We start from the raw sequence: 20,516 nt of genomic DNA on the forward strand, positions 1-20,516 counted from the left end.
GATTCTCCTCCACAAAGGCAGTGGCATGGAGGTTACCCCATCTCCAGCTTTATGGGCATGGGAAGTCTCCCTGTGAACGGATCCTTCTATGGATGGGGTGCATGAGCTTGCACTCAGACTGCAGTGACTCCCATTGGTGAAGCTGCCAAGTGTAAGAGCTGAATTTAGCTCCCTGTGCAATACACTGCTAGCTCAAGAAACACTGCCCATGCATTGTTGTAAACATGCAGTTGCAAGTTTGTCCTCCTTGACAATTTTCTTCAGAAATGGCTTAATTTTTGTGATGGTGTCCCCCATTACCAGAAATGAGCAGACATTTTACCTGCTTCAAAGGGGAGGAAAGATACTAAGCATGACCCAAATAAAATGTTGCAGGCTCAGGGAGCCAGGAAGCAGCTGTCACATTGCCTGCAGATATGTCTCCTTGATGAAATGCTGGAGTTTGGTATGCGTGAGGATCCAAAAATGTGCAAGAAAGCAAATCTGCATAATGTAATTGAGATACAGAGTGACTTTTTAGAAAGTGTGCATGTTGAGTTAAGAAAATGTCTAATCCTCGGAACGTTAAAATAAAAATCACCTGAAGCGACTGTCCAAACCCAGCATTTCATCCTCAGTCAGCCCGTATCTTTTTGAGACAGCTTCATTCCTGCTGTGACTCTTACTCAGATGTGAGCATTAATGGGTCTGGTTTTGGAGTGGCATAAAAATGCATTGGGAAAGCACCTTGAAGGGATGATTCTGGAAGCTCTTAAAGAGGAGCATACTGCTTGTCTCCCTTAAATGCATAGTACAGGGTGAGCCACTGTGCTCTGAGAGCTAAAATTTAGCCCAGCTTACTTAGGGACAACCTAAAATGGTCTTGTCTTTCTGCTGTGTGAATGGCTGTGTGCAAGCACCTATAAGTATGGATAGAGTTGCACACACTTGTGCAGCAGAGAGGGAGCGTGTTTCTAACAATACTAGAGCTTGCTGTAACTATCACCCCTGTAGACAGCATCAGTGGAACAGCTGAAGCCTGATGGAGATGCTGAGTCTGAGACAGTGCTTCATTCCTAGTGGAGGTCCCTCTGTGCTGACTTTCAAACCCATGGGAGCAACTCTGTGCAGGACTTTTTACTGATTCAGCATGTGCAGCCTACACGCTACGTGAGTAAATGAACTCAGTTTCCAAGTGGTTAGCTGGCACACTGCTAACTTAAGCTGTAAATAAAGGGTTTGGGATAGTTTCTGAATAGGAATTCCTCTCGAAGGTACCATGGAATCATGTCATTTGTGCTGTAACCTGTTTGTATTGACCTCTAGCTGCAACTCATTTGCTTTGCTGTGGAGGTAAGTCATGGTGATTCATTGTGGTGAATCTTTATATGTATCTTCATATCTTGTCTGCATCTTAAACAAGATAAATCCAACTTGGTACTATCTCTACATGGTACAGCAATGCGAATCACCAGTCTTAATGAGTAACAAACAGAAAGAGTTGCTGGTAGAGTTTTAAAGCTTGTTGCTCACCAGTTGCCTATTGGAAAGCTTTATTTTGATTCTGATTTTGATTCCAGTGTGTCAAATAGGTTGTAAAAAGTCTGAAAGTCAGGAACACCCATATAGATAATGGTGATGGTGAGATGTGATTCAGTTGTTTTGCCAACCTCAGGTCATTATTCCAAGCTGATGTCTGTGGAATACAAGTGGTTGGACTTTGACTCTCCCTTTCTTTCACCACCACCAAGGAAAACATGGGATAGAGGCACTGTACAGCACCTTACAGACTTCCCTTAGCTACAACAGAGAGCAAAAATAGGATTGAGTTGAGCAGTAAAGCCAGCTTTGTGACCTTTGCTTGAAACCTGAATGTGATACAGTCTGGCTATCTGACGTTCCAAGACATAGCATGGAGTTGTTGTTTAAGCCCTCTTTAATGAGGGCACGTGTTGAAAGACTTTACAGAAATAGAAATAATATTTAATCTTCATGGTTCATAACAGGGAATAAATAAAATGGGCATATTTGACAAGCAGTTCTGGTCTATTTTTGCTCACCAGTTTTTCTCAAACTGAGTGACTGTCTACTCCTAGGAGTAGATTAGGTTTGCAATCTGCAGTGGGTTAAAGTATTACTCTTTATCCTTTCAAGATCTGGCTGCAAATGTGAATTTGGGTCATGGAAGGAAATGACAGAATAAATCCCTTATGGTTGTCTTGGTCAGCTGGGCGAGTGCATAGAGATGCTGTTATTAACAATACAAACTATTACTGAAGATGGAGAAATATTTCATAGAATCATAGAATGGCCTGGGTCGAAAAGGCCCACAATGATTATCTCTTTTCAACCCCCTGCTGTGTGCAGGGTCACCAACCAGCAGCCCAGGCTGCCCAGAGCCACATCCAGCCTGGCCTTGAATGCCTGCAGGGATGGGGCATCCACAGCCTCCTTGGGCAACCTGTTCCAGTGCGTCACCACCCTGCTACCACTTCCCCAAACTCCAAATATTAACACAGCAGATCCTGGCTTTATAAAAGGTTAACCAGAGAGGTATCACTAAGGAGGAGAATGAGAGGTCATTAGATGATGGAGTAATATTTTTAACGGTGACCATAAATTATTTGTTGAGCATTCACCTTGATTTCAACACAGTGATGTTAGAGCCTGTATGCTGGCAAAGGAGGTGTGGAACAGCAGCAAGAAGGTAGAACTTCTATATTTTCACATGGTAGAACAAGAGTATGTTGCTCTATGAATGGTTTCACTGCTTTCTTCCCATAGCAAGTCCTAAATGTCGTTGTATTAACCAGCTTCAGGGTAGGCTTTGTGTAGAAAGTGACAGAGGAGCAATGGATGCAATTATTCCGTATTGTTACTTAACCTCTGAATAACTGGAGGCTGGAAATTCTCAAAGTCTGACTGTAAATTCTGTTTCCAGCAGTGCTGTGATTTTGAAGCGGGTCTGAAGTGAGGTGTGCTGCCCTCAGCTTCAAACAAAAGGAACTATTTTAAGTTATTTAGTCTGGAATGGCTTTTTTTAACCATCAATTTAAGAGGCCCTGCAATGCTGGGTTTCAGATGCTCGAGCCATAACCTCATGAACATTATACCATATGACAAGAAAATCACTACAAATTTAACACAGTCTAATTTATGTTATTCCTTGGGGGAACAAAAGCCATTAGGCTGAGAAGTTTGCGTTGTTTTCAGAAGAAAGTATTTCAGGCAGGCTGAGTTCCTCACATCCCTTCCATAGTGGCATATGGGACGCAGCTTATTCACCCACTGAGCAATGGTGTGAGCACAACAAAGGAAATTATTGCTTTCTGCTTAACCTGAGCTGTGCTTTAATAGTAATAATTTGAGTTACGTGTTGGCCTCAATTCTTTCACTGCTGCATTGTTTAGGATCTGGTTCCTACCTGATAAAGATTGGTAGGGTTCTGTTGGCAGGGCCTTTGGCAGTGGTGCTCTGTATGTGTGTTAGTAACTGGAGTTTGTGATTTTTGCATTGGGGAGTGGTTGCTAATTCTAGGCTTACAGCTGGCATTGTTTGGGGACTGCAGGCATTCTGTGCAGAGACACGTCACGTAGCTTTCCAGATTCCTTCTGCCCTTGGAGGTATTGCTCTGTGAGAGGGGGATCTGACCCAACTTACCACAACTTGGCTGCAGCCTTGTGTGACTGACAGCAGCACAGAAGTTGCCATTAGAAGCACATTATCTTCATCTGATAACCACTGTACGTCTATGTCCTAGTTTGATGATGGATTTATAATGAATGTCTTTAACCTCAGCCTAGCCCAGCCATCTGCTCTGTGCAGCAAGCTGGCTCTTCAAAGCCATTTTCTGCTTCAAGGTGTCTCCTTTTAGTCTACAGAACAGTGAGTCAGCTCCTCCCACCAGAGCAAAGCATGATTGCAAGCATGCCTGGTACAAATACCCAGTGGGAAACACAGCCTGCACAGAGCACAGCAGCTGGATATGATGATAACCTTTGTACCATGGTGAATAAGGACTTGTCAGAGGTGGGAGTGTGGGCATCAAAAGGAAAGGGGGATCCAGTGCTGCTTCCATCAGCCCAGCATGTGAGCACTCACCTGTAGAACCTCCTATAGAGCACTGCACCTGAGCTTGGCACTGCTGCTTCTCAGCTGAATCCCTGGGAGATGACATTAGTCTCTTGAGGGATGTGTTTGGTATGGGAATGTTTCATTTCTCTGGTATACGAAAGGAAAGATTTTCCTCTGTATAGGATTGATGATCTGATTAAGACAAAAATCAGAGATAATTACTTTGTCTGCACTAATCTAGTGGAGGAGTATCTTAGCCATAGTAGGGTTACTCAGTATTCTGTTCCACTGCTGCAGAATTAAGGATGTACAATCTTAAATGGAAAAGTGTAAGAAGCTTTGTCTCAGAAAGTGACATGGGAGGCCGGTCTTTTTTTCCCATGTTCATTACAAGTTGATCCCCCCTGCTGGCACCTTCAAATGAAGTGATTTCAAATGGATGTGATATTAAAGCTTTAAGATAGGGTTTTAAAATAAATGAAATGCTATCAGGACCGTAATAGTAACAGCTGCTGTGTCCACCAGCTGGATGGTGGAATTAATCACTCCGTCAAATCCCACTTTCACAGTACTTTGCTTGTTCTCTGTCCCTTCTGCCCCTTCACTAAAAGCACAGGATAAAACTCAGCAGGGGTGGCCCACAGCTGGTTTATCAGGGAGCAATGAGGCGGAAAACTTCCCCTGAGCTGTCAGCACAGCATGCACCGAGCAGCTGAGTTTGCTTCATCTGCAACATGCAGATTAAAATCCCAGGTCTGGAAGTAGTGGGAGCTCAGGGCCAAATCTCTGTGCATTGTTATGTGGTTCCTTCCATGTAATATTGAGGTAAGAACGTGTTGTTCAGTGTGTGGCTGTGTTCATCAAGGCATCTTGTAACCTGTTCTTGTAGGAGCTGGAAAAGTAGCTCTGCAGGCAGAAGTTCTGCCATCTGAGACTGCTGGTTGTGGTGCTTTGCTTCACAAAGAAGGAACTTCTTTCTTCACTGTGGGACTGAATATTGACCTTGTCAAATCTATTCATCAATACTAAAGCACTGGGGAAAAAAAGGCCTTGTCCCTACTGCCATGTAGGCTCACGCTTTTACTCAAACCAGTTCCAAACACCACTCAGTTTGCCTGCCACAACTCAATAGCAAAACAGTTTATTTCCAGCTCTCTGACTCATCTCAGAGAACGACTTGAGTTTTCAAAATGCCCGTTTTCCTTTTGACTTTGACCCAAATTTTGATATATAAAGTTTAGCAAAAGATTCCAGTGGGATTTCTTATGGGAGTAAACGAATTTTTTATTGGCTGACAGGAGCTCAATTTGTAGTTGTATTTCTCTTGGTTAAAGGAGCCATTAAAAGAAAATTATTTGTAATGAAACTGAAAACACCGCTTCTCATTTGTACATCAGCGAGCAGATCAGGAAATCCAATACTTACTCAGGTCTGGGTTCTCACTCCCAGCAGTGCAGCTAACTTAGTGAGCAGCCATGGACAAGGCAGTTAACCTTTCTATTCTGTGTTTAACCATCTGTAAAATGGCTACGATACCACTTACCTGCCTTGGTGCAGCTGTTCTGAGGCTTAATTTTTAATCAAGCTCTGTGAAGAGGCTTTGAGCTCGCTGTGTTAATGCTGCACCGAGAGGCAAGATGGTTTTATTTCTGTACTATTGCTTGTAGGAGATCAGTCTTTCTGAGAATAACATATGGTGAACGATATCATTGTTCTAGAAATGACATCAAAGAGGAAAGGAAGTATTGGGAAGAGTGAGGAGAGATGTGCTGGGCTGGAGTGCTGACTTTCTGACACCTTAGAGTTCCTACATCTCTATTAATTATACATGTGGAGCAACTTGTTAATGCATTTCTAACGACGTGTTGACTCAACCTCAGACCTCTATCCTGGCAGGCAGTCTTTTGAGTTAATTTAACCCCAGGATCAGAAGGAAGCGGACAACCAAGCTGAAGGCATTTCTATAAGAGCACGGTAGGCTGCTATGAACAGAACAACCCTCCTGGGGCAGAGATGGGAGGTAATGAGACACCTTCATAGGGAGCTTGTTCTGAATAATTTCTCTTGAAGGACCCGGCATTACATTTCAGGCTGATTGTTCATGGAATATGACCAGGTTATCATCCTGGATGTTATTCTTCTACTTCTTTTGCCCTCTAAAAGTTTCAAAAACAATTATAAAAACCCTTGATTTTACTAATAATGTCGTTGAGTCACTTAGGAGTTTATTTATGGTAAAATATAATTGCTTACATCTAACGGCAAGCAGGAATAGAAACCAACAAAGTACTATGTTTAACCAAATTGCCTGTTATATGCTGCAGTGTTCTGGTCTTACCTAATAGTCTCAAGCAAATTTGACGCCGTGTGCTTTGCAGGCACAACACCCACCCCAAATTACTGTAATCACTGTTCTGTCCCCCATTAGCAGAGGTGCAATGCCTGAAGTGCAGTTCCATGGTGAGAAATGACTGCGTATATAATTTAGAGAGAACCTCAAACAACACCTGCATTCTTTGCAAGAGAATGGACAGCAGCACAGCCTGGAGCTGCCATGGATGACTTTGTGGCAATGTTTTGAGTCTGTAGATAAATACCAAGGTCAGAAAGAACACGTCCCCTAACGTCCTTAAAGCCATGAGAGTAGATGCAATCATTAGCTTACAGGACCTCTATTGTTATTTTTCAAGAGTCACTTAGAAAATGAGATTTTCCAGATGCAGAACAACAAGCAAGCTGGGGTGGACTAAATTAAACAAGAAGTCTTACTGGAAAAGACATCCAGACCGAGTGGCCATGCTGTGACATTAGAAATCCATTACTTTGATTATGTTATATTGCTGATTCACTCACAGGAAAGTCCCTCCCAAAACTTACAGCTGCGTCTCAGACAATTTCTGCAGTGAATTCTTAAGCAAACATACTCCTTTAGCAGACAACTTATAAAGCAACTGCTGACTCTGAGTGTGCAGGTTGAGATACCTCGAGGAGCTTGGCTATAAGGAAGTGCTGAGCACAAGCAATCCTGCAGTATTAAGGCTGTAGGTTCTTCTTGTTGCTAGAATTTATCAAATGGACCAGGCTCACACTTCCTGGGGCACTGGAACAGGTTGCTCAGAGAGCTGTGGCTGCTCCATCTCTGGAGGCATTCAAGGCTATGGATGGGTCCTGGGCAGCCTCAGCTGGTGGGAGCACCCAGCCCACAGCAGGGGTTGGAACTGCACCCAGTTCCAGGCTTTAAGATCTCTTCCAACCCAGCCAGTCTATGATTTTTTTCTCAGTATATGTATATGTTTTTGGCTGAACAGCTGGTCAGTGCCAACTAACAGCCAGTGGGCTTTGGGAGTGCTGTCTTTCAGCTGATGCTAGGAATTAGCAGGTGTCCCACTCTACAGAATGAGAAACAACAGGAACGGTTTTTGGAGAGATTTCAGGTGGACTGGAAAGAAACACAACCTTCTTACCAGTAAATATTAACTGCCATTTAAACAGGTGTATCTGTATCATATACAGTAGTTTCCTTGACATGGGGCTGTCCCTGATTTTTAAGGGTTTATGCTCCCTTATTTAACCCCCTTTCCTTTCTCTCTGACTGGCTCAGAGCACTGGCTTTCATTTGAAGGGCACAGCACACTGAGTGATGTTCACATGATACCAATGACAGCAGCACGGTAAGCCTATTTCTGACAGTGTGGCAAATTACTATTATGAAATCCCAGTACATTTGATTGCAGAGTGACTTTCAGAAGGGATCACAGGCAGCAAGGTTATGAAAGGCTCCGTGTTTACTGCAGTAATGCTGACTTACTGGAAAACAATATCAAGAGCTCTTTAAATAAAAAAAGCTTGGGAGATTCCCAGTTCATAGTATATCTGAATATATCCAGTTTCTCTAAAATGAAAGGGAAAAACATCAGCAAAAATTCTTAGGCTGCTTCAATAGGACTCATCAGGCTCCAGCTGTCCTTCCCCTCTGACATTGCTTGCTTCAGATTATTGTTCTATGTCCTCAGAACTGCCTCCCTGTTTCAATCAAAGCTCATAGGATGTTTGGGGTTGGAAGGGGCCTCAGATCATCCACTTCCAGCCCAAGTATATCAGAGTCTCCTACATCCATATAGTGTCTAGATTACAAAGCGAACGAGGTTCAAATAAAGAAATATGGCAAAAGCTTGAGTGGGAGGAGAAATAGGCAATGCGTGGGTTGAGGCAGCACGTTACTGATCAGTAAAAGGAGCATATTTTCCAAATTAAAAGTCATCAAACAAACACACCTGCCAACTTATTGCAGCATCCAGGGCTGTGTTACAACAGGGAGTGTGTTGTGGTTGTCACTGCCCCAAAACACCTTTCATCTAAAATCAGGTATGGAATAATGCAGTCAGATGAATGAAGAAGAGCAGGCATTAATGGCCCATCTTTACAGCAAGGTTTTTATCTTACATCACTGGTGATGACCACATGAGTAGTCATTGCATGGTGACATAGGCCTTTATTCCATTACCTAATAAGCAAACACAATTATTATTTTCGTCTGTTTTTAATGTTTTTTAGTTGTGACAACCCAAATAAATCCAATTGGGTTTCCTGCTTCTACTGATCACAATACCACCAAGTTATGATTACTGTGTTAATAAGCAGCACTCTGATCACTTGCCTCAATTAGAGTTTGTGTCTTGCCTGTTTCAAAGCAGCACAAGTACTGGGAAGCCTTAGCATTCTTGTTGAGTTTCACTTCAAGCACAGTCTGCCCCCTCAATAGTGGAATAGTGATCTCTGCTACATCTTTACAGTGCTCTGCAGCACTTTTTGGTGCTATTTTCTAGCCAGTGATGCAGCAAAGAGCTCAGCATGTGTATGGATCTTATTAGGATGCCAAATAAATCCTGTCCCTGACTTGAACCTCTTATGGCTCTGTGATATTGAGGGAAAATTCTGTTTGAAGCAAACTTGTAATAAATTTTGCTGTAGAGTTAGGAGTTGTTTTAACAGTTTCTCTGTGTTTCATTCAGTGGAGCAGTGACTTCATTGGCTGTGTCTGCCTTTGCTGAGGGAAACATTGGTCCTGGTAGGTAGAATTGGATGTGGCAAATCCAAGTCTGTCTCTCCATCACTTCCTCCTGCACTGCCTCTAATTGAGGAACTGCTTAGATGGTGACTGAAATAGATCTCATCTCTATGAGTATGGATACAAAAGTTCCTAAAGTTTGGAAAGAAATCTCTGGAGTTCATAGAACTGTGGGATCATTAAGGTTGGAAAAGACCTCAAAGACCATCCAGTCCAACCATCCACCTACCACCAATAGTGCTCATTGAACCATGTCTGCCCTTTCCTGATCACCACCAGGAATGGTGACTCCACCACCTCCCTGGGCAGCCATTGCCAATACCTCAGCCTGCTTCTTGAGAATCAATTCTTCAATTCTCAGCCAGAATGTCCAAAGGAAATCCGTGTGACTTCTTACAGCATCTAAGGAGTGTATTTCCCCTTCAGAAGCCCCACAATGTAGGTAATTTCTACTTCTTAGCAGATGTAAAAGCTAAAACAAAACATGTTAATATATCAGATATATCAGTATACAAAAAAAGAATGACTCTTTCCTATTTATCTCTCTTATCTTGATTGAGAAAAGCATTCACATGATATTTATTAAGGAATACATAGCCAGTGTAATCTTGTTTGTCTGCGAGGTGGAACGTGGCTATTCCAGTCTCCTTTGATTACTTTTCCTGGCCTAATTAGGGAATTGATCCCTTAGTTTATCCAGCAGAGACTTGCAGGGTTGTTTTTGTATTCTGCCCCTTTGCAATACGAGTATATTTAGCTGATGATGGAATATGGCTTCCAAACGTAGGTGGCCACAGCCTGTCACAGGTTCAGGCTGAGAGACCAAATGTCTGAGGTTGGATGTGCAGCATCAACAGCTGTCTTTTTGGAAAGGTTATTTTATTAAAGCACGTGTTCTTGGAATTTCTTTCCTGGGTGGCATGTGTGCCATGGAGAGACCAAGTGTTTAAATAAGCTCTTCAGACATAGCTTGCACTTTGCTGTAAAGCCTGAAGGCAATTGTTTCTGAAGTCAGATTTGTGATGGCAATGGCTTTGGTGCAAGTGAATGGATGCGGTTATTAGGTGCCTTATTGTAGACCCACTCATTAATGCTACTACATGTATATGGGGGTAATTAAACACAGATGGTCTGCAGTTGGTTTCTCCTGCTAAAATATCTCATGATTATGATCATAATGGGAAATCCCAACATCAGAAGAGGAGGATGAGGGGGTTTTCAGCTTTCATCTGACTCTTCCTCTGCAACCAAATTAAAAGCATGTAGTGGTGCTATCAGCTGTCTGCTATAATAATCTGATGCTTATAATGCCACCATAATCTGATAATGAGAATTCTCAGTTTTGAGGCTGAGTGGTTAATCAGACAGGGGGTGGTCTCATCTATAAAGAAATGAGGGGGTAGGGTAGGGATGGATGGGGGGAGGAATCTCCCCAAGAACACTGAAGTGTGAGGGGATACCAGAGAGAGGGGATTTCTTGTAAGTCAGCCCAGCCTAGAAATAGAACTATTTGTAATCCCAATGCTTGCACTTCTAAGAATGGATTATTAACAGCCTGAACATATGCACACATCATTGGGAGTCTTTCCACTGTTTTCAGTTTACTTTGGACCACATTGCGTGTGGTGCATCTCATGCTGTAGAATTCCTGATTTCCCCCTGGCAATATAGGCTGGCTCCCTGCTGTGATATGCATGTTATGATGCCATTTCCAGCAGAGTTTATGGTCCCACAACGATCAGCGCTTGTTTCACAGTAAATATATGCTCAGATATTTCAGCTTATACAGTGGCTGATACGGTAAATCTGCATGTCAGTGTTTATTTAACATGGGCAATTTCTGTTAGTCCTGACATAGGAATTCCATGAGAAACATGGAAGAGGAAAGGATCGCTGTTGCACAATTCCAAAGGGAAGAAAATAATTGGCCATAGTAGGTGTCCTTAAAAAAGGCCTTAAAAACATCTGGAAGATTGCTGCATTTCAATACGTTTTGGGAAGGAAAAATGCTTTTTTGGCTGGCAGAATTGTACCATTTTGATTCCTTGGCAGCAATCTCTATAACAGAAGTCATTCAGAAGCTGCTATTTCTTCCTGTCTGAAGCGAAATGCACTTTTTTATTCTATCAGAACTGAATTAAAGCAGAGTGCCATGAGCCAGAGCAACATTCACTTTAAAACATGGAGAACAACTTGAAATTGCAACAAGCCGGCCCATTATTTGGGGCTCAGATATTTAAAAGGCCATCTCAAACCTCAGAGGCATTTTTGACATTTTCCCATTCACAGGGTTGGTATTTGGGGGCTTGAGGGTGCTTTGTCTGTGTTAAGATTTAAACCTTTAACACCTTAGAGCTGTCACCAGTTCACTGGAAGATGCTATTTTGATTTTCCTCATTAGCAGCTCTGAAAAAAGGGAAGGAAAAAAATAAAGTAGCACGTTTCTCATTTAGTATTAATTGGAACATATTTTTGCCTGTAGCAGTCACTGATTATGAGATTTCTGTGCTTCAGACTGAGGTGGCCTTGCAAATATCCCCCACAAACAGAAAATAAGGCTGTCCCTGTGAAATGACCTGCTGGAAAAAAGGCTCGTTAATCAGAAACAGGTACAGAGCTCCAGCACTGCCTAACGCTGATCACGTAAACAGGGGCTGACAATGCTGTCTGAGCCATTAGGCAGAACGGTTTGGTAGACGTTAATGTTTTGTCGGACAGAAAGCTTAGTCAAGTGGTGAAAAGATGGGAATGAGGATGGAAGTGCTCACACTGCTTCCCAGCTCTCCTGCAGCGGTCACCTTGTAACAGAACCACTGAGAAAGGGCCACATTCCTCCATAAGCCATGGGTGTCCTGTTCATTGCAGGGGGTTGGACCAGATGGCATTTAAAGGTCCCTTCCAACTCAAACCATTCTCTGATCCTATGATTGTATGAGAGACACATCTTGTTGCCATATTTACCTGCCATGTACCATCTCAGCTCCCTGTGCAGGCTCTGCTTTCTGTGTTGTTCTTAGAGGCCTGAGCCCAGTTCACCTTCTGCTCTGCTTTGACTTTGCGTCTACTGTAGTAGAAATGAAGAGTAACAACAGCATCCTTTATCTCCAGGGATTACAAAACTGCATTGTCCCAATAGAAAAGTGGCACCATTTGTAGGAACACGTGGAAATTTACTTGCTCAGAGAGAGAGAACTCGCTTCCCTGAGATTGAAAAGGGAATCTGGGAGTGCCAGCAGCCCTTTGGTTGGCACACAGACTTTCACAGACCACGCAGTGTGCCCTGGTATCCACAGATGGCCTGAGCTTCACGCATCACAACTCCTCTCATGGAAGTGTTAGATGAACCCAAGGCACCACGGTGCGGGCTTTGGGGAGTACAAAAGCAGAGCAACTTCTGCCACCTACTGCCTCCCTGCATGTCTACATCCTTTATGTTCAGTGTCCGAGTCTACTTGGTTTGCCCTAAGCTGGTTGAGATCTCACTGAGTTTATTGTCATCAGTGGGATTGCTGTATTTCGACCTACAGCACTTCACAGGTTGGAGCAGTTTGCTCTCAGTATTTATAAGTAACAGGAGCAGAGTGTGAATTAGAAAGCTGACTCTGTGCGGCATCAGCAACCAGCACGTGGAAAGCCTGAGCTTCTGTATCAACATAGGAATTCAAAGTTGCTTTATGTTTGTTTTCTAAAAGTAATAATTGAGATTTTCTCTGTATTGGCTGCTAGGCTGGTGTGCAGAGGAATCTTAGGCAATGCACAGCCTCTAAGCCCATTCTCCATATGCACTTTTCTGCCTGGCATGAGTGTCCCCTACCTTAAGGAGAAGTGGGGAGGACAAGGCTGAGCCCCCACACTGCTGAGGCTCTGATCTGGGGTTGCTGGGGCTCCTACTGCAGGAGGGAGCTGTGTGAAGCATAAGGGAGACTCCAGCAGCATTCCCCCAGGGATCCTTAGCTATCTCTCAGGCCAACCACTGTCAAGGACAAGGGCTGCCATCAGGTCAGCATGCTCTTTAAATATAGAGCTGACTAAATTTAGTGTTAAATCCGCTGTGAAAATTTACAGCTCGTAACATTTACCTGACAGGCATCCGGACTCCCTTGTCCAAATATACAGTTCCTTAAATTAGACATAAAATATGCCATGAGACAGCAGCCTCAATTACATATTTACAGCACTGAATCAGGTAAGTATGTGTTTATGCAACCAGTCCTACCAGTGCAATGAACCAGTGCCATCAGGGAACTCCCAGGGCCAGGGGCTGTCTCTGCATTGTCTGAGTCTGATACAAGGAAGCCAGTGTCCTCAGGGGCTGTTGCAACTCAAAGAAGAAAAGCATGTAATGATAAAGTGCTTCCCTTAAAAAACTACTGTGCCTAGAGAATTTTTTCCTCCTTAACAAACATTATTGCCCCAAAACAATGAGTATATTATTTATATAACCATTTGCTTGTGGGCCGTTGTTGAATAGAAGCTGGGTCCTTCGGTACCCAAAGTGAATGGGGGAATTCTCTTCACTAACAAGCCCAGCAGTTATTTTGTGGTTACTGCAGTTCTTCAGTACCTCACACTGATGAGATAATTGCCTTCATGAGAAGCTCTTATGCAAACAGCCTTTTGAACTCATAAGAAAACACCAAATAAGAAGAACCAAGCGGTGACCAAGAGCTCTTCACTGCAGGCAGCACACAGCACAGCCCAGGTTCGTGGCATACTGAAGCACTGTAGCTGCTCTCGAAGACAGGAGGCTCCTTTGAAATGGGAACCTGGAGTTTAGATTAAGGAAGAGGCTTCAACAAAGATTGTGTCACATTCTGGGGAGTTCATGTACCCTTCATCAGCTCAGCAGCAGGGCAGAATTTCTATGGGGGAAGCCATTCTGTTTAGAAAAGATGGACCGAATCCTTGTCAAAGGCTAGGAAATGGATTTTCCCTCAGTTGGTGCTCTCCAGTATGGCAGGAGGATTGTCATCATTAATGTGCTATGGCTGACATCTGCTTAGACCCACAGAATAAGCATCTCAATGGCATGGGCTGAATGTGGTGTCTTCTAAGAGCTGATCAGTCCATGTCAGCTCAGCAAACAGCATGAAACCACGGTTCTAAAATAGAAAATTGATGATGGCAAAAAACACTGATGGCAATTCAGTGTTTTTGTCACCAATGCAAAAAATACTTGTTCAAATATATGGGCAGGCTTTGCCAGAAATGTGTGGCTGCCATCAAAGAAAGCTTTATTCTGTCCTTACAGAGCTGGGAGGCTCTGAACCCCACTCCCAGGAGCTGTACTCAGTGCCATGGCATGTGTAGCTCTGGAGGACAGCACTTGGCAGGCATTGTATCCTCATTAGATAGGGCTTAAACTGAACCCACTGAAGCTGTTTTACCTGCAAACTGGTATATAATAAGCACCTTCCAGTGAATATTTATAACATATTGAGTGAGGCCTCCTGCCCAGCAAACTTCTTGTCAACAGCCCATTTCTCTGCTCTCTAACCACTCTCCCTTCACTGCTGGCATCCACAGTCCCAGCTCCTGCACAACTTGCCAACCAGCATCACTGCTCCTTGTTTGAGTCCCAACGCTGGCTGAGATCCTCAGTCCAAAGAATCGAGCTTCTTGTCTCCTCAGTTCATCCAGCCTGACATCACTCCCCTTCCAGGCAAGAAATCTGTTCTCTTGAGAGACATGCGTCAATTCCAGCTACCACCTTGTCTCTGTAATGTTCCAAAAGTTCACAGACGAGGCTGATTTCATGCAGTCGGGGCTGTCTAGAATGTATTTAGAACAGGGAGTTGTACTAAAGCATCCCATTGTTGTGTACAGAACTGAAGAGGCCGCTGCTCTCGTGCTTTCCAACCACAGGTGATTGTAACTAAGAAAGCCCTGATGCTAAAAGGAGGTTGGTTTTTTTTCAAGAAAAGCCTGGATGAATGTGAAACATCTGCAACATAGTCTGCATGTGAAGAAAGTGTTTGGCACTGTGGTGTTTCATAGTAATGCCTGCTTGGGTAACTTTCTATTGTCTTGATCATTGGGTAATCCTTTGCGTTTTGCAGTGACTCCAGGACTCCCAAAGCGCTTGTCATACAGTAATGAATTGTGGATTGCAACAGCTGAGTTTGAGCAGTGCTTTTGCTCTGAAGATGAATCATAGAACCATAGAGTGGTTGGAGTCAGGAGGGACCCTCAAGGCCATCAGGTCCAAGCCCTGCACTGCGCAGGGACACCTACAGCTCCATCAGTGCTCAGAGCCCCATTCCCTGACCCTGGGTGTCTGCACCACCTCTATGGGCAGCCTGTGCAGTGCCTCACCTCCCTCATTGTAAAACCCTTCTTATATCCAATCTAAATCTCTCTTCTTTTAGCTTAAGTTCAGCAGGCTTGGAGGCTTGAGTCACTTAAAAAGCTAGTTATCTTTGCTGTGTATTTAGTATCTCTGAAGTGAAAACAGCTCCAACAGTTCAAAGCCAACATTTCTCCACGAGGTGTTATTAATAATAACTGACACGTCTTGTAGAGCTGCACGTTCTTGTAGTTAAGCAGCTCTCAATCCAAATGCATTTCATCCATTTAGCCACCTAGCGTGCTTTGCTTGGTTCCTCTGGGTGTTGCAGTTTTTCACTTGTGAAGGGCTTGGTGGTTGGAGGGATGAGAGCTGTGCATGGGGAGCCCTGCCCGGTCAGCTTACAGGTTTGCAGTGAGTTCTTTATACACATTTCATGGGCAGCGCTTGTGCATCTCAGTAATGCCCTGCACCTCGAGCAGTTAATTGCTTCCCATAGATCAGCTTTGGCTTTAGAAGCACAGTGGATAACAATCATAAATGTTTGATTTACTATGAATACTTAATACTGATGAAGGATTGATGAGCGTACTTTTAAACAAACTGGTAGGGCTGTGTGAAATGAAGTATATCTCTGTATGGTTGCATTCCAAATGCTGCAACTTTATGTTTTTATTAAGATAGATACCTGGTTTGCTCCCCTAAAAGCCCTCAGTAACGGTGCTGCATTCTGATGCAGACAGCTGGCAGACATCTCCCAAAGGCTGGTGGAGAATCACTTTGCCAATAGGTGCCACTGTCGTTCCATGTATTTGTGACTGAATCATCAGCGACCTTCAGTTCTGAATCAGTTCAACCTTGAAAAAGCAAAGCTCCATCACAATGACCAAAAATGCACCTCTGTGCAGAGGTAGAATTCGTGGCCAGAGGTTTGTCCGGATCATGAGTAACAAATATGCTTTATCTTGTGCCTAATAGTGATTATTATATTGCTAATCTTCAGCAAAATAGGTGAAGGAAACAATAAATGTGCATGGAATTAATTACAGATAAGTTTCATCAAAGCCTTTAAGTTGCTGCAGGTTTACTGTTGAACCTCAGACCAGCAGCAAGCTGAATCTTGATCTCCTGCAGATTGAACATGATTTAAATGCAAAACTCCCACATTAGTGCAATAAGAACTGGGACTTCTGTCAGCACAAAGTACCAGGGTGCCCCATATAGCAATGCAAAGGCCAACAACTGCTCTATCTTCTGGGTTCAGTGCTCGGTAATGTAAGGCCAGCTAATGTAGTTTACTTTGCAGCTTATCTGCCATTAAGTGCCATTCAGTATGCAAAGCCAAGGGCAGCTGAGGACTGCTTGCTGACTGCGTTGATGCAAACCTTGCTTCACCTTGTCCTTAGGTATTCAGCCATTCCATATACTTAATTTGCTCTTGGATGTTTTAGACACATAATGGAATAATACAAGCTTCTTTTCTCCTCTTTCTTTAAAGAAATGTGTAGCAAGCTGCATGAAAATGAAATAGCTAAAGAAAATACAGCTTAGGGATTTATGTGCTATAAGGTTCTGCCTTGCTTTGTATTTTCTGATGCAGCTACCCACTGACTAGATGCTGACACATACAGATTTTGATTTTAGAGCATTAGTATCTCCCACTGAAGGAATATTCCCAGCCATCTGCAGCTTAGAATGTAATCCAGCAACGTGTTCTAACTAGCAGCCAGCCCTCCAACCATATAACCTAATTCCCATTCCTTCCGCACAGAACAGATCACTCTTACGTCTATCAGCAACAAGCTGTATTAAGCAGTTCTTAAGATCACACTAAGCTGTTTACATGGAGGCAGCTCTTGCTAGCTGGCCGAGGGCTTGCAGATATCTCTGACCCCCTTCATAGTCCAGGATTCTGCCAACACGGGGAAGGTGTCCCCTCCTGGTTGAGATGCCGTGAGGTTTAGATGTACGTCTGAACTGGCTTGGAGCAGAGATTGGTGTTGGTGGCTTTACATAAGAGACGGTGTAGGTGCTGTTCATCACTCCAGTTTCTTTCCTGTACCATCTACTCTTCAGGTGCTCAAGAAGTCCGTAGTTGGAGGGTGGTTCTGAGACAAGAAATGATGACGTGTTATAAATGGTAGAATTAAAGCTTTGATCCTGGTGTTTTTAATGCACGGTGGGCAGCAGGAGTGTTTCTGCTAATGAACTTATGCTTATGAACTTATTAAACTGTTTTAACTACAGATTAAGGACAAAATGGCAATCTGGTTGTTCCCAGGGCTGGTGTGTGTCCGTCTGCCTGGGGGGAGTCACTGTAAGGTATTGTTAGGAGAACAGTCATGGTATAAATATAAGGAATCCTGATTCTCCATTGTCTCTGTGATGGGTATTAAAGAAGTTAGCAGAGATTTACATAAGTTCAGAAACATAGCAATCACAGAAACATAAAACAGCTTAGATTGGAAGGGGCCTTAAAGACCATCCAACCCCCCGCTTCCAATTCCCCTCTTGTAGTTCAAAGCCATTCCTCCTTGTACTACCACCATTACACCACATAAAAATTCACTCCCCTTCCCTTATAAGCCCCTGAAGCACTGGAGGGCTGCAGTCAGCTCTCCCCAGAGCCTTCTCACTTCCAAGCTGACCAAGCTCAGCTCCCGCAGCCTTGTTTCAAAGCAGAGGTGCACTGCAGAATCCCGTCTTAGCATGACTTTTAAAACAGGATGAGCTCTAAGTTGGCGTGTTGACCACTGCACCATGTTCCATCTTATTTAACTAATAATTAACCAAAAACTACCAAGAATGGGGAAGTCTGGTTTCTGAGGAACCCATGCAATCCTGTGTTTGTCCCAGGTGCGAAGGGGAGGCAGAAAGGGAGCATAACCGTATCTGTTGTAGTTATCTTCATACTCTGATACAAAATTTCGGTGCCTCGGTTCATCGTGATGTGTGAAGAAGTGCTGTGCTGGCAGGCCCTGAAATGAGATGCACGTTGAACTGCTCCATTTGTAACAGCGCACTGCATTCATGTGGCTTAGCGTGCTTTTGAGTCAGACTGTGCTACCAGTGATAACGTAAGATGTTATGGATACCTACACTACCTTTACTTGCAACTTAATTCCCAAGAATAAGGACATCTACCTACACTACCTTTATCTTAATTCCCAAGAATAAGGACATTGGCCTTTAAAGTATGGTAAATTTCCACTTAAAATAAGCAACTACATCTGCATAGAATGAGGTCTGATTTGTCTGCTCTGCTTTATCAAGTATTGCCAGGTTGCTCTGAATCCTGCAAACCAGCCATAGAATGATGGACTCATTAAGGCTGAAAAAGTCCTCTAAGGTCATCTAATCCAACCATCCGCCAACCACCAACATTGCCCGCTAAACCAGAGCTGCAGTGCATCATTTTGCACTTTATTTAAGGGTATGAAATGTGACTTTGGTTGATTATAAGTCATTGCTGTTTGGAATATAAGCAGACAGAACTCCACACAGGAAACTCTTCCACTTACCTCGTACTTCTTCATCATGGTTGCTCTTAGTGTTCGATCTGGTTTGTGATCTGGGAAGGGAGTGAAGTCTGTGCTGTAGATGCTGCGGCCAAGTTTCCCACAGGGTTTTATAAACTAGAGAGATGCAGAGCATTCAGGAGATAGCAAAGGCAACCTGATGATTACAGAACCTCTGTTCTGCTGCTACTTTTTATCACTTGTACATTCAAAAGCACTTATTTGAAAGGAAATCTATGCTATGGCCATTGTAAAATCGTACTCTGATTCCTTGGTGTTAGTGCAAAATACTGTAATAGCCACTGAAAAATTGTTCGTGGTTTGGTGTTAAATACCATCACCTGCTGTGTGAGCTGACATCTGAAAAGCATTTTGCTCCAGGTCAGATGAAGAAATACAGAAATATCTTCTCATGGAGGCTGTTCCCCAGCTGATTTCCTTGGCTACAAAGCCTTTCTCTTCATATTCTCTGGGCAATCTGTTTCCAGTGCTCCATCACCCTTACCATAAAGAATTCTCATGACATTTCAGTTTATCTCAACCTCGTTCCTAACCTCATGAAATACATCCTGGATTTCTTTTTTTCTGCAAAATGTGCTGTGATCACATCAGATTTCATAACTGTCAGACCAAAAAATTTTCTTGGAGTCGGAAGGATTTGCCCTAACAGCTCCAATATTGAACCTAACTGGAGTGTTTTAACAGGAATTAAATGCTTAATGATAGAATTTGCTCAGGTCTTAACTAGGATGTGTAATCTGTAGGGTAGCTCTGCTAGCAAAAATGCTGACATCCAGACTAGTAGGATCTAAAGATACAAGTAGTAAGTATCAACTTATTGAAATGTTAATGGAACTGTTATTGTATTGAACTTGTGTATTTGAATGGTATGAGACTGTATATGCTGTGTGTAGTAGATTGTACAGCATTCTGAAGAGACCGCCATCAAAAATGCTATAGTGCTTTTAATTGGCAACTGTTATATCTGGTACATGGCAAATGTTATCTCATATTCTGCACACACGGGCTTTGCTTCTGTCCCAGCATGGAGAGAAGAATGGCAGACCATAAAATGAATTAATCTACAAGGAAGATAATTATCCTTCTCTCCTGCATTGCCATTCTGAAGTGCTTACACTGCAGCAGTGCACTACCTGCAGAGCATGGGTTCTGACCCCCTCTGTCCTGCCCTCACACTTCCTTCCCATCCTTACCCTTTTTCTCTCTTCCAGCCAGTTTCCAATGAGAACTCTAGGTGAATACTGTGGTTGAACTTTCCACCAATTCTCTTCGTAGCTTTTTGGTGCAGTCATATGTGTTTGTTTCGCCAGCCGTATCTTCGCTGCCTGACGGGTGGCTGCTGCTGCGGTAAAGTCATTGGGTGCTAAAAGTAGGGCAGAGAGGAGCTCTATTTCTTCATCCGTCATGCTGGGAAGTGGGCTGTGTGAGACACTGCCTTGTCTTGGAGCCATTTTTGTTTGCTGTCCCCAGGGTGACTGTCATTCTAGTAACCACATTCTAAGCTACATCATAGTTACTCCAGGGCAATACAATGGCCCCTCACCCACCCAGGTTCGCTATCGTATTTTTT

General features: G+C 43.3%; 2 protein-coding genes across 2 annotated transcripts in view; one reads left to right on the forward strand and one right to left on the reverse strand.

Moving 5' to 3' along the window:
• Nucleotides 1-20,516, forward strand: part of LRRC38 (leucine rich repeat containing 38) — a 67,670-nt gene that overhangs the window by 46,600 nt on the left and 554 nt on the right. The window contains exon 6 of the transcript XR_004309461.1: nt 994-1,149. The gene's annotated coding sequence lies outside the window, so the exon portion shown is untranslated. The remainder of the gene's footprint in view (nt 1-993; nt 1,150-20,516) is intronic.
• On the reverse strand, nt 17,196-20,468 carry C21H1orf158 (chromosome 21 C1orf158 homolog). Its single transcript, XM_015882344.2, has 4 exons — nt 20,140-20,468; nt 18,929-19,042; nt 18,208-18,385; nt 17,196-17,515 (listed from the first exon to the last, which is right to left on the reverse strand). The coding sequence occupies exons 1-4, from the start codon at nt 20,395-20,397 to the stop codon at nt 17,247-17,249; spliced, it is 819 nt and encodes a 272-aa protein (XP_015737830.1). The 5' UTR covers nt 20,398-20,468; the 3' UTR covers nt 17,196-17,246.

This window comes from Coturnix japonica, chromosome 21 (genome assembly GCF_001577835.2).
Source record: "Coturnix japonica isolate 7356 chromosome 21, Coturnix japonica 2.1, whole genome shotgun sequence".
Lineage (NCBI taxonomy): Eukaryota > Metazoa > Chordata > Aves > Galliformes > Phasianidae > Coturnix > Coturnix japonica.

What these genes read in the sequence shown, in the direction of transcription:
- C21H1orf158 (XM_015882344.2), bottom strand. Translation starts at nt 20,397, where the DNA reads ATGGCTCCAAGACAAGGCAGTGTCTCACACAGCCCACTTCCCAGCATG. An exon ending in GGCTGGAAGAGAGAAAAAGG is followed by an intron (nt 19,043 to 20,139) that starts GTAAGGATGGGA and finishes GCATCTCTCTAG; the next exon opens with TTTATAAAACCCTGTGGGAA. An exon ending in CCATGATGAAGAAGTACGAG is followed by an intron (nt 18,386 to 18,928) that starts GTAAGTGGAAGA and finishes ATCTCATTTCAG; the next exon opens with GGCCTGCCAGCACAGCACTT.